At 41.9% G+C, this 13,876-nt stretch overlaps 1 protein-coding gene across 3 annotated transcripts in view; it reads left to right on the top strand.

The window, feature by feature from the left end:
- Nucleotides 1–13,876, top strand: part of ctns (cystinosin, lysosomal cystine transporter) — a 64,844-nt gene that overhangs the window by 15,032 nt on the left and 35,936 nt on the right. For 2 of the 3 annotated variants that reach the window (XM_073068914.1, XM_073068913.1), the window contains 2 exons: nucleotides 1,365–1,443; nucleotides 10,741–10,825. The exons of the other annotated variant lie outside the window; for it this stretch is intronic. In XM_073068914.1, coding sequence (XP_072925015.1) covers nucleotides 1,373–1,443; nucleotides 10,741–10,825 — 156 coding nt within the window. In that variant the 5' untranslated portion in view covers nucleotides 1,365–1,372. The remainder of the gene's footprint in view (nucleotides 1–1,364; nucleotides 1,444–10,740; nucleotides 10,826–13,876) is intronic. 3 annotated transcript variants of the gene reach the window in all.

Here is a 13,876-nt window from a genome sequence, read left to right as displayed (position 1 = left end):
CTCTTTCTCCCTCCAACGTTACACCAGCAACTACTTCGACCTAAGCTAAACTGAACTGAACTGAACTTTCATCATCTCCTAAGACTATTCATTTACCCCTAGACTTTGGAAGAGCTTGGTTTTTGATTCCTTTTACCACACTTCTGTATATATATACATAGTTGCTAACCTGTAATATATACATATTTGCATTTTATTTTTGTACTGTATTACTTAGTTTGCTAATAAACTTTATTAGTTACTAGTAATTACAGACTCCAACGTGTATTCCATTTCTGCTGGTTTGGTAACCCAGTTACGGGGTACGTAACAATACAAATCTGACTTAAAGACAGATCAGGAACGGAACTCGTTCATAACCTGGGAACTCTGTGTATAACAACTACAGGTGTGTGCCGCTTAACGTCTATTCGGACAACGTCCGATCACATATACCTCCGTAGTCCCGATCGGAGAACGTGACCTAGCAGACGTAATCAATATCATGTATTGCGAGTCTCTTGAGTGTAGTAGTGTTATCTCTTTGTTTAATTTTCTTTCGAGAATATTATCATAAAGCGCATCATGGCTTCCAAACACAGCAAAACCACTCCTAGTGATAGCAGCAGCAAGAGGCAAAGCATATGATATGGTGTTCACACAATGTCCAAATCACATAACGTCCAATTTCACAGAAAGTATCGTGCACGTTAAGCGATGCATACCTGTATTTACATAGCATTTACATCCTATTAGGTATTATAAGTAATCTAGAAATGATTTAAAGTATACGGGAGGATGTGCGTAGGTTATATGCAAATACTAAGCCATTTTATATAAGGGACTTGAGCATCCATGGATCTTGATATCCGCGGGGGGTCCTGGAACCAATCCCCTGTGGATACCAAGGGACGACTGTACCTACAGCTGATTTCACTCATGTATCCTATTTCAATCTCTCTCCAGTCCTCAGAAATCCAACCCACCTCTGTTCAAAGCCTGTTTATTGCCTGAAGTTCAGACTTTAACCAGCTCTCTAATTTGTTTCAATGACTCTATCTTTACTTAAACCCATTCTTCATATTGTTAACTTTTTATTTCTCAAATCAATTTCTTCAATCTCTACCAATCCACTAGATTCCTCTCATTGTTCCCTGGGTCTTTTTGACTTGCTGATTCCAGGAAATGCAGCTCCTTTATCAAAAGCACCAGTTTATGGCCAGCTAACCTGATGCAGTGACTGAGCTAGGATTTTCTGATATGTGTGGTGCATCAACCCACAGGATTCATTTGGATGATTTAAATCTGTTCTAGTTGCACTTGTTTTAAGCCTTTATTATTGTGATTGCATCCTGATTCTTATTGCTCTCTCTGTCTGTAAACAGAAACTGCCATGAAGCTTAAGACACCTGAAAGCGTTGATTTAGAAGTTGGTAGTCTTCGAAACATCAGTGTTACTCCAAGGTGGGTGTTGTTTGATTTAATCCTTAGACAAGTAGAATACCAGCTTGGTGATTAGTTGCACAAGTCTTGATGCATGGGAAGGTTATTACAATTCAGGAAAGATGTACAGATGCAGTCAGTCTTCAGTTCTTAAGGCAATCCCAACATTCGGGCAATTGTGATTTATTTGTACTGTAATCCAATAAAATTACAGTATAGGAGGGGTGCCATGGCACTGGAAAGAGTGCAGATGAGGTTGTGCCTTGATTGGTGCACTTCATATAGGGACAGTCATAGAGTCTTACAGTATGGAAACAGACCATTTGGCCTACTATCCCCACACCAACCAGTGGACCCCAATTCATGTTAATCCCATTTCCCAGCACTTGATTCATAGCCTTGTGTCCAGATGTGTCAAGTACTTGTCTAGATACTTCTCAAATGCTGTCAGTGACTGTGCTTCCATCATCCACTCAAGCAGTGTGTTCCTATTACTCCCTCGGGTTCTTTCTCAACTCCTTGCCCTACCCTAAATATATGTTCTCTACTTTCATTCCCATCTGAATAACTTTCCTGCAGGCTACTCATCTGAACCCTCAAATTTTTATGTACATCAATTTTGTCCCTCTTAATCTTCTCCATTCCAGAGAAATCACAACCCCTTAAATCTTAAGATAGCTATGGATACGGATAAGTATGGACCCTACAGGAAATGTTAAACTAGGGGAAGTTAAATTATGAGAAAATTAGGCAGCAGCTAGGTAGACATATATTGGGGACAGATATACTTGGGCAATCCACATCTGTCAGTGACCCTGTCAATCTTTACATCATCTGCAAAATTGCTGATTGTGCCATCAGCATTTGCATCCAATTCATTTAGTAACAGCAAATATCCAACTGTCACCAGTCATGGACATCTAATCAAAAAAAAATAGCCCTCTACCGTCACCCAGTGTCTCCTGTTGCCAAGCCAATGCTGGATCCAATGTGCCATCTGGCCCTGGATTCTATTGGCTCTAATCTTTTGGATTCATTTTGTGGGACCTTGTTGAAGGCTTTACTGAGGTCCGTGTAAACCACATCTACTGTACCATTCTACCTATTCAAATAATACAATTGTATTGGTCAGACACAAGATTTGTCTTTGACAAAACCAAGTTTGAGATCTCTGATTGGCCCCTGCTCTGTCCCTCAGAATGTTGTTGAATAAGTTCCCAACTTCTGATGTTAGACCCATGGGTCTGTAGTTACAGACTTCTTGGGGAAAAAAACTACATTTGCTCTCCTCGAGTCATCTGGTATCTCAGTTATGGCTGGTGAAGATTTAAGAATCTCTCCCTATCTACAGCATTCCCTTACTTTTCCTCCCTCATCAGCCTGGCATTAATCAGAATCAGGTTTACTGTCACTGACATACAGTATGTCATGTATTTTGTTAATTTGCAGCAGTTGTACAGTGCAACAGATAAAAAATACAAAGTTACAATAAGAAATATTTTAAAAAGTAGTGCGAAAAGAGAACAAAAAGTGAGTTAGTGCTCATGGATTCATGCTATGTTCAGAAATCTCATAGCGGAGAGCATGGAGCTTTTCTAAAATGTTGAGTGTGTCTTCAGGCTCCTGTAGTTCCTGTCTGATGGTAGGCTCCTTAAAGATGGATGCCACCTTCTTGAGGCATCGCCTATTGAAGATGCATTCGATGGTGGGAGACTAAAACCCATGATGAGTGGCTAAGTTTATAATGCTCTGCAGATTTTTCCAGTCCTGTGCATTGGTATCTGCATACCTGTCAGTGATGCAACCTGTCAGAATGCTCTATGTACATATATAGAAATTTGCTAGAGTCTTTGGTGACATACCACATCTTCTCAAAGCCTTAATGAAATATAAATCACTAGCATGTCTTCTTTTTAGTTGCATCAAATGTTGGGCTCAGAATAGATCTTAAGAGATATTGACACCCAGGAACTTGAAACTGCTCACTCTTTGATGAGGACTGGTGTGTGTTCTCCCAACTTCCCCCTCCTGAAATCCACAGTGAGTTCTTTGATCTTACTGATGTTGAATGCAAGGTTGTTGTTGTGACACCACTCCACTAGCCAATCTACCTCACTCCTGTACGCCTCCTTGTCACCATCTCAGATTCTGCCAACAACAGTTGTGCCATTGGCAAATTTATAGATGGTGCTTAAGTCACAAGTATAGTGCGAATAGAACAGTGAGCTAAACACAGGTGCTCCTGTGATGATTGTCGGGAGGAGATATAATTTCTGACACTGATTCACTGTGGCCTCCCGATGAGGAAGTACAAAGGAGGAGAGGCCTGTTTTGAGACTTGTTGACTGGTACTGAGGGGATGATAGGACACTGAGCTATAATCAATACACAGCAGCCTGATGTAGGCATTGCTCTTGTCTAGATGGTCCAAGGCCGAGTGAAGAGACCTATTGTGGCAGTGGGCAAATTGCAGTAGATCCAGGTGTTTTATAGAACATAGAAAGCCACAGCACAGCCCTTCGGCCCATAATATTGTGCTGATCATGTAACCTACACTAGAAACTACCTAGAATTTCCCTATTGATTAGCCCTCTATTTTTATAAGCTCTATGTACCTATCTAAGAGTCTCTTAAAAGACTCAATTGTATCCACCTCTACCACTGTCACTGGCAGTGCATTCCACGCACCCACCACTCTCTGTGTGAAAAACATACCTCTGACATCCTCTCTGTACCTACTTCTAAGCACTTTAAAACTGTGCCCTCTCGTATTAGCCATCTGCAGCCCTCCAATCCTCTGATAATTCTCCCATCCCTATTGATGCAAAGATCATTGCCAGAGGCTCAGCAATCTCCTCCCTTGCTTCCCACAGTAGCCTGGGGTATATCTCGTACAGACCCAGCAACTTATCTAACCTAATGCTTTTAAGCCCTGGGAGAAAGTCTCTGGCTATCCACATGATCAATGCCTCTCATCATCTTATACACTTCTATCAGATCACCTCTCATCCTCCATCGCTCCACGGAGAAAAGGACAATTTCACTCAACTTACTCTCATAAGACATGCTCTCCAATTCAGACAACATTCTTGTTAATCTCCCCTGCACCCTTTCTATAGTATCCACATCCTTCCTGTAGTGAGGTGACTAAAACTGAACTCAAAGTGGGGACTAAGGTCTTATATCGCTGTAACATTACATTACGGCTCCTGAACTCAATCCCATGGCTAATGAAGGCCAACACACCATATGCCTTCTTAACAACATTGTTAACCTGTGTAGCAGCTTTGAGTGTCCTATGGACAAGGGCCATAAGATCTTGCTGATCCTCCATGCTGCCAAGAGTCTTACCATTAATATTATACTCTGTCTTCAAATATGACCTACCAAAATGAACCACTTCACACTTATCTGGGTTGAACATCTACCACTTCTCAGCCCAGTTCTGCATCCTATCAATAACCCACTGTAACTTTTGACAACCCTCCAGACTATCCATAACACCCCCAACCTTTGTGTCATCAGCAAACTTACTAACCCACCCTTCTACTTCCTCATCCAGGTCATTTATAAAAATTAAAAAGAGGAGAGGTCCCAGAACGGATCCCTGAGGCACACCACTGGTGTACCAACCTCCATGCAGAATGTGACCTGTCTACAACCACTCTTTGCCTTCGGTCTGGATCCACAAAGCAAGGATCCCATGCCTCCTTACTTCTGAATGAGCCTTGCATGGGGAACCTTATCAAATGCCTTACTGAAATCCATATACATTACATCCACTGCTCTACCTTCATCGATGTGCTTTGTTACATATTCAAAGAATTCAATCAGGCTCATAAGGCAAGACCTACCCTTGACAAAGCCAAAGCTATCCCCAATCAGATTATGTCTCTCCAAATGCTCATAAATCCTGCCTGTCAGGATCTTCTCCCAACAACTTGCCCATCACTGGTCTATAATTTCCTGGGCTACCTCTACTCCCTTTCTTGAACAAGGGAATAGCATTTGCAACCCTCCAATCCTCCGGAACCTCTCCCATCCCCATTGATAATGCAAGGATTATTGCCAGTGGTTCAGCAATGTCCTCGCTCACGTCTCACAGTATCTCATCTGGTCCCAGTGACTTATCCAACTTGATGCTTTCCAAAATCTCCAGCATGTCCTCTTTCTTAAAGTTTATATGCTCAAGCATTTCAGTCTGCTATAAGTCATCCCCACAACTGTCAAGGTCTTTTCCCCTGGTGAATACTAAAGCAAAGTATTCATTAAGTACCTCCACTACCACTTCCGACTCCATGCACACATTTCCACTATCGCACCTAATTGGTCCTATTCTCACACAGCTCATCGTCTTGCTCTTCACATACTTGTAGAAGGCCCGGGGGTTTCCCTTAATCCTGCTTGCCAAGGCCTTCTCATGACCCTATCCAGCTCTCCTAATTTCATTCTTGAGCTCCTTTCTGCCAACCTTGTAAATTTCTAGAGCTCTAACAGTATCTAGTTTCTTGAACTTTTTGAAAGATTTTCTTTTCTTCTTAATTAGAATTTCTACATCATTTGTACACCATGCTTCTTTTACCATACCATCCTTTCCTTGCCTCAATGGAACATACCTATGCAGAATGCCATGCCAATGTTCCTTGAACATTTGCCACATTTCTGCTATGCATTTCCCTAAGAACATCAGCTCCCAATTTATGCTATCGTAATCAAATGTTTTCCCAAACTGTCTGCTCCTATCCCTCTCCAGCATAAAGGAGATAGAGTTATGATCTCTACCTCTAAAATGCTCTCCTACTGAGAGGTCTGACACTTGACCGGGTTCATTTCCCAATACCGGATCAAGTACAACCTCTCCTTTAGTTGACTTATTTACATGTTGTATCACGAAACCTTCCTGAACACACCTAACAAACTCCACCCCATCCAAATCCCTTGCTCTAAGGAGATGCCAGTCACTATTAGAAAGTTTAAATCACCCATCACAACAACCCTATTATTATTGCACCATTCCAGAATCTGCCCCCCTATTTGTTCCTTGATGTTTCTGTTACTATTGGGGAGACTATAATAAAACTCCCAGTGAAGTTATTGTCCCCTTCCTGTTTCTGATTTCCACCCACAATGACTCAGTTGACAAACCCTCCTTGACTTATTCCTTTTCTGCAGCCGTGCTACTATCCCTGATTAGCAATGTCACACCCCCACTTTTGCCTCCCTCCTTGTCCTTTTTGAAACATTTAAAACCTGGCACACTCATCAGCCGTTCCTGCCTGAGACATCCAAGCCTCTATAATGACAACATCGTAGTTCCATGTACTGATCCACGCTCCAAGTTCATCCGCCTTGCATTAAAATAGACACATCTCAAACCATCTGGCTGAGTGCATATTTGCTCTGTCAGCTGTTTATCATTCCTCACAAGTTCCCTACAAGCTGTCTCTACTTGTGCACCAACACTCCATCTTCTGCCTCTTCATCTCGGTTCCCATCTCTGCAAATCTAGTTTAAACCCTCCGCAGTAGCATTGGCAAGCTTCCCTTCTAGGATATTGGTCTCCTTCCAGTTCAGGTGTAACCTGGCCCACTTGTACAGATCACTCCATCCCCAGAAAAGGTTCCAATGATCCAAGACCCTGCCCTCCTCATCCACTATTCATCTACGCTATCTTCCTGTCTGACCTTCCCTAGCTCTTTGCACTGGGAGTAATGTGGAGATTACCACCTTGGAGGTCCTGCTCTTCAGCTTCCTTCTTAACTCCCTAAACTTACTGCACGGGACCTCTATCCCTCTCCTACCTATGTCATTGGTACCAACATGTGTCACCACCTCCAGCTCCTCACCCTCCCCTTCAAAAATATTCTGCAACTGCTTGGAGACATCTGAGACCCTAGCACCCGGGAGGCAACACACTATTCTGGCATCTCTTTTGCTGCTGCAGAATCTCCTATCTGTCCCCCTAACTATCCAGTCCCCTCTGACTATTGCTCTGCCTGACTTCGCCCTACCCTCCTGAGGCTCAGAGCTAACCACAGTGCTATTGGTTTGGCTGCTGCTGTCTTGTCCAGATAGGTCATTCCCCTCAGCAGTATCCAAAGGAGTATACCTGTTGCTGAGGGGAATGGCCACAGGGGGTCCTGCAGTGACTTACTGTTGAAGATAAGGGATGATGAGGAATGTGTGCCATCCAATTAGGATTGTAGAACTGAGGGCAGGTTTCTCTGGTGAGAGACACTAAGTTTGGCCTTGGGACTTTTGTTGGGCGGGAGATGAACAGAGAAGACGCTGGGGAGAGCTGGTCGTGTGATACGATTGGGTGGGAGACTCGTTTGTTTGAGATGGATTGCAAGCGACGTTCAGAAGGTGGTGTGTGTTCAATAACCCAAAGAGGCTGAAAGCAGAACAGACTGCTCTTACAGAACTGCTAAATGAAATACATATAGCTGTAATGTTCTCGTGCAGGTGTAAAAACTCTGAACTAAACACCTAGGTAAACCGTGGTCAATGAGGGCACGATCCCAGTAAGATTAACCGTTTACTGTTCACTCTTTCACATTAACGTATGGTGAAAACTGTTGATAAAACAATACAAAATATATACAGTATTTGTTTCCTTCTTGGCATCGCATTTACATCATAAATACTTGTAAAAGTAAAACTACAACAAACTATATTACATTAAAGTCTCATTAACGTATAACATATAGTCAGAATCTACCTACGCCATCAACTGGCTTTAAATACACTTCACACAAACTATCCAGCAACGCTTTCAATAACAAATAAAATAAACTTTATCAATCGTCATTACTTTTAACAGAATCAGCGTTAACATTTTTACTTCAACATTTCGATTATCTTATAAACTTACAGCGTTGCTTCTATTATGTTTCTTAGTGCGTAGAAAGAAACTTTCCACGTGCTGATCCTGCACACACAAGCCCCCTCCTTCCCATTTCTCCAAACCGGTATTTTCCCACAAGACGCGGTGAGACCGGGTTTGACGTCATCGCATGACGCGATACATCACAGACAATGAATTTACTTTCAACAACCTTAACTTTAACTAGAAAATAATTACAAACGAATTACTAAAGCGAAAATGTAATAAAGCTAAACAAATGCCTTAAGGGCAACGCAATAGCATAACAATAAAGATGTGAACCAGGACATGACACTCTCCCCCCACCAAAATATTTATGTCCTTGTGATTTTGAAGTAATTTGTAATCCTGTCATTGATAACACTGTTATTAATGATGGGCCCAGCGCGTGAGTGACCAAGAAGTTCAAGGTCCAACTTGTGCACATTTGACTGTTAAAATGGGCTCTTTTTTTTTGTTTTCTTTTACTAACTCTTTAGTTAAGATTCATAAATATAATCCCTTTTATACAGTGTACTGTCTGACATTTTGTGGCACTAATTTGTAACAGGGTAGCAAATTACACAGCATCCACACTAAAACGAGTTTGGCGGGACTGGAGAGTGTCTTCCCTAGACTTACACATTCAAGAAAACCAGTGGGTTCCACCTGGAATTGCTTTTTTGCTCTTAAAGAGAGCCTTCCATAGATCATGCCTGGACTTGTTGTAGACTATTGGATCATCAGTCTTGAACGCAGACTGTGAATCTCCTGATCTTCCACTTCTTCTGGTTTGGATATGCCCCATATGTTCTTAAAGGCACACACTCATCCACGTAGTTCTTGATGAAGTTGGTAACAATTGAGGCATATTCATTCAGATCTGACAATGAATCCCTGAATATGGTCCAATCCACTGGTTCAAAGCAGTCTTGTAAGTGGTCCTCCATTTCCCTTTGCAGTCATCAGATTCAGCCTGTATGCCAGGAGTAGGAACACAGCCAGGTGATCGGACTTGACAAAGTGCATGTGTAAGATGGAACAGTAAGCATTCTTAATGGTCTTGTAACAATGGTCCTGTGTATTAGCTCCTCCGGTTCCACAGGTGCTAGTGGTAGTTGGTCTGAGTCCTCCTCAGGTTGGCCTGTTGGAAATCCCCCACAGTGATTGGGAAACTATCAGTATGTGCTGCCTCATGATTGATAATTACGGTCTTCAGTTCCTCCGATGCCTGCTTAATGTACAGGTGGAATTAACTACAGCGAGATGATGGTGGAAAACTCCCTCGGCAGATAAAATAGATGACATTTGACCACCAGATTTTTTAAGTTGGGAGATTAGTATTGAGTTAAAATCACTGCATCTGTGCACATTGGTGAGTTAATCATGAAGCAAACACCATCAACTCTGCCTTTATCTGATACCATTGCCCAGTCCATGTGGTGGAAGTTTGGAGTGCCGGGCTAAGCCATTGTGTTTTTGTGGAACAAAGTATGCAGCAGTCCCTGCTGTCCCTCTTTCAGCAGTTTTTGCTCTAAGGTCCTTAATTTTATTTTCGATTAGCCAGGATGATGGAAGGGGGTGGAGGCATCAGGACCCTAAGTTCAGTTTTACCTGTTGCCCAGCACATCGGCCATGTTTTCTTAAAAGGAAGCTGCATTGGATACCTGGATGTACATAGATTGCCCTTAATAGGCACCATTCTTTCTGGTTATTCTTTTGGTCGTAGTATTTTTATAAAACCCCTTTAGATTTACCTAAATCCTGTCTGCAAGTAATATTTTGTGACCCCTCTTTGCCTTCCTAATTTGCTTTTTAAGTGTGACTGTACACCCTCGATGGGTCCTCCTCATCTTCAGATCTCCATACCTGCTTCCAAGTTAGGGCTTGCTTTCCTTGGATGGAAGGAGGCTGAGGGGTGACTCAGTGCAAGCATATTAGATTATGAGATTGTAAGGAAGATAGTCAGAATCTTTTATCCTTGACAGGAGTATCAGAAGAGTAGATTTATTGTTAGAGTAAGGAGACTTGAAAGGATTCTGAAAGGAATCTGAGGGATAACTTTTTTTCTCACACAGAGGCAAAGGCAGAATCAGATACAATTACTATGTTTAAGAGACATTTAGGCAGATAGTTATATTGGCAAGGCATAGAAGGATACAGTCCTATAATGCAATCAATGTAGATGGTTGATTCAATATGGTTAATAGAGGGCTGAAGGGCACATTTCTGCACCATACACTTCTGTGAACTTCTCTTAACCGATATAACCAAAGACAGAATATATAATCAAAAATTATTGGGGTTTGTGAGACTTTGTTGTAGACAAATTAGTTGCTGTCTTTCCTCAACACTTTGACTGCATTTGGACATCCTAGGGGGTTTGAAAGTTGCTATATAAATGCAGATAGTTACCATTATGAGCATGAAGAAATGTTCTGTTCTTTCCTCAGTGAACCTCCGCAGGAAACATTATTTATTAGGTTTAATATGACGTTCTCATCTAAACAGACCTCAATTGTTGAGCTTCCAGAAAATGTAAGTAATGACAGAAACTTCTGCTTAATGTTACGTTTAGCTGGATGTTTGTTTGCTTGGGAGATTTCCATGAGGCAGAAATCATGAGCATGACTCATTGGACACATAAAATAACTGGCCTCTCCTACCAACACAGATAACAGTAGACTATTTCATTGACAAGAAACAAGTTGCATTTTTATCAGAAAATATTGTTTTTGTCTCATACTCCCAGCCCTCTGTAAAAATACTGCCATCTTTAATTTAGAATTCAGTAAATGAATGGGCCATTGATGAATCTTCCACAATGGGTCCAATTTGTACATAAATTTCCAGTGAAACTAACATACCTGTATAGTGCACTGTTAATGACATTTTATGTAATTCTGAAAAAAATATCAATCGAACCTTGTGTGGCTGCAGAATCGGTGTCTGGGTTGGTTGTAATCTAATGACCTTCATTTGGTTCTAGAAAGTATTCAGGATTAGGAAAACGTAACACCATTTTTCAAGAAATTATTATGTTGTTCAGATGCTGTGTGGATGGCAAAGGACTGAGAAATTAGGGATTTCCCCTTTTTCCACTCCCACCCATCTGGGTATTACCATTGCTTCTCTCCCTGTCCTACCTGTGGGGCTGTTTTCCCATCCACTCTTTTCACGGGTTGTCATGGCAACTGTGGCTAATCCATTTTCTAGAAAAAATGACTGAACTAAATTATTCTGCTAGCCTCAGTGTTACATAAGCTAAGTGCATTTGCAACCATTTGAAGACTGAAGACCAGCTCACTTTGTGTTATGTTGGAGGATAGGATTGTATCGCCAAATTGCCTGTAATTTGCAGATTCCGTTGGTTATTTTACAGTTTTCCATCAGCCACACCCCTCTGCCTATTCACCATTCCTTTTGGACCCCTTCCATAAGATATAGGAGCAGAATTAGGCCATTTGACCCATTGAGACTGCTCTGCCATTTCATAATGGTTGATCCATTTTCCCTCTCAGCCCAAATCTCCTCCCAGCTCCTATATCTCTTCATACCCTGACTGATGAAGAATGTATCAACTTCTACCAAATGACTTGGCCTCCACAGTCACCTGTGGCAATGAATTCTACAGTTTCACCACTCTTTGTCTAAAGAAATTCGTCCTCATTTCTGTTCTAAAAGGACGCTCCTCCGAGGCGGTGTCCTCTGGTCAAAACCCCCACCATAGGAAACACCCTCCTCATATCCAGTCTATCAAAGTCTTGCAACGTTTGATGACTTTCAATGAGGTTACCCCTCATTCTTTTGAATTCCAGTAATTACAGTCCCAGAGCCATCAAACATTACTCATATGACGAGCCTTTCAATTCCAGAGTCATCTTTGTGAACCTCCTTTGAACTTTCTCCACTGTTAGCACATCCTTCCTTGGATAAGGGGCCCAAAACTGCTCACAATACTCCATTAGTGCTTTATAAAGCCTCAAAATTAAATCTTTGCTTTTATATTCTAGTCCTCTCAAAATGAATTTGAATATTTGTCTTCCTCACCACCTGACTCAACCTGCAAATTAAACTTTAGGAAATCATGCACAAGGATTCGCAAGTCCCTTTAGAGCTCAGATTTTTGAGCTTTCTCTCCATTTAGCAAATAGCCTACACTTTTATTTCTTCTCCCAAAATGCATGGCCGTATACTTCCTGACTGTATTCTACCTGCCTCTTCTATGCCCATTTCCTAATCTGTTGAAGTCCTCCCATAGGCTCTCTAGTTTCTCAAAACTACCTGCCCCTCCACCAATCTTCATATCATCTGCATACTTGGCCACAAAGCCATCAAATCCATCATCCAAATCATTGACATGTAACATAAAAGGAATCAGTCCCAACATGGCCCCAGAAAAGGCACCTTCTCTTTGCCTCCTGCCAGTGCTCTATCCATACTAATATCTTTCCTGTGATACCACAGACTCTTAAGTTGTTAAGAAGCCTTGTGTGGCACCTTGTCAAAGGTCTTCTAAAAATCTCAGTACACAACACCACCTCTTTTCCTCTGTCTATCATGCTTGTTATTTATTCAAATAATTCCAACAGATTTGTCAGGCAAGAACCACACTGACTATGGTCTATTTTATCATGTGCCTCCAAGTACCCCCAAATGACATCCTTAACAACCGACTCCAACATCTTCCCAACCTCTGAGCCTATTACTGCACATTCCTTAAGCAAAGGAAATAGAGAGCAAGCCTCTTTCATGTGCTATTTTATATACCTAGGGTATATGAAACTGGACACCAGGTAGCTATCCAATGGGAAAAGCAGCTGCAGCTTCTAAACTAACCAATCACAATGGAAACGACTTTCAACAATCAGAATAAGGCATGCCCCCCACAGGATATTCTGCTCGAAAGTTGCAAATGTGATAATCCAGCTCTCAGACAAGTATGAATCTTATGAACTCCCCAACTAAATTATACATAAAGCACAAGAGTACAGTACCTAGTATTATAAAGCCAATAGTTACCTCCCAGTATACTACAGTAATCCACCAGCTTCCCTTTGCCCCAAAAGGCCACCAGCCCCACCCTGGAGTGTAATAGCCAATGAGCTGATTCCCCACTTAATTTTATACACTGACTCTGTGATATGATCAACCAGGTGAGAGATGTTCACCAGCCCATCAGGAACATAGGTGCAGCATTCTTAACCAATAACAGTACAAGTGCCACTTTCCTTTATGAGCAGGTGTTCCAAGGCATCAGTTCCTGGGACAGTTGGGCCATACCATGCTGAGAAAGGCTATCATTCAAAACATCCTTCCTTCGTAACAGCCCTGTTACCGACCAGCATCCATAAGGTGTTTATTCAGGACACTGGGTGGTATATATACAGCACCACATATCAACTACACAACCCTTTGGGAACAACGGGTAGGCCTAAGAACTGCACATCCAGTAAGTGCCCAACTTCACAACACCATTTAGCATAGACACAACCGAACCAGGACACTGTTCCTGCTCACACTCGCCATCCACTTTGCACCTTGTACCTGTACTCAACAGACCACCTACAGGTGGGGAAATCACCAATT

This window comes from Hemitrygon akajei, chromosome 16 (assembly GCF_048418815.1).
Source record: "Hemitrygon akajei chromosome 16, sHemAka1.3, whole genome shotgun sequence".
Lineage (NCBI taxonomy): Eukaryota > Metazoa > Chordata > Chondrichthyes > Myliobatiformes > Dasyatidae > Hemitrygon > Hemitrygon akajei.
The sequence above is the reverse complement of the archived record's forward strand: the minus strand, read 5'-3'. Positions and strand labels throughout refer to the sequence as shown.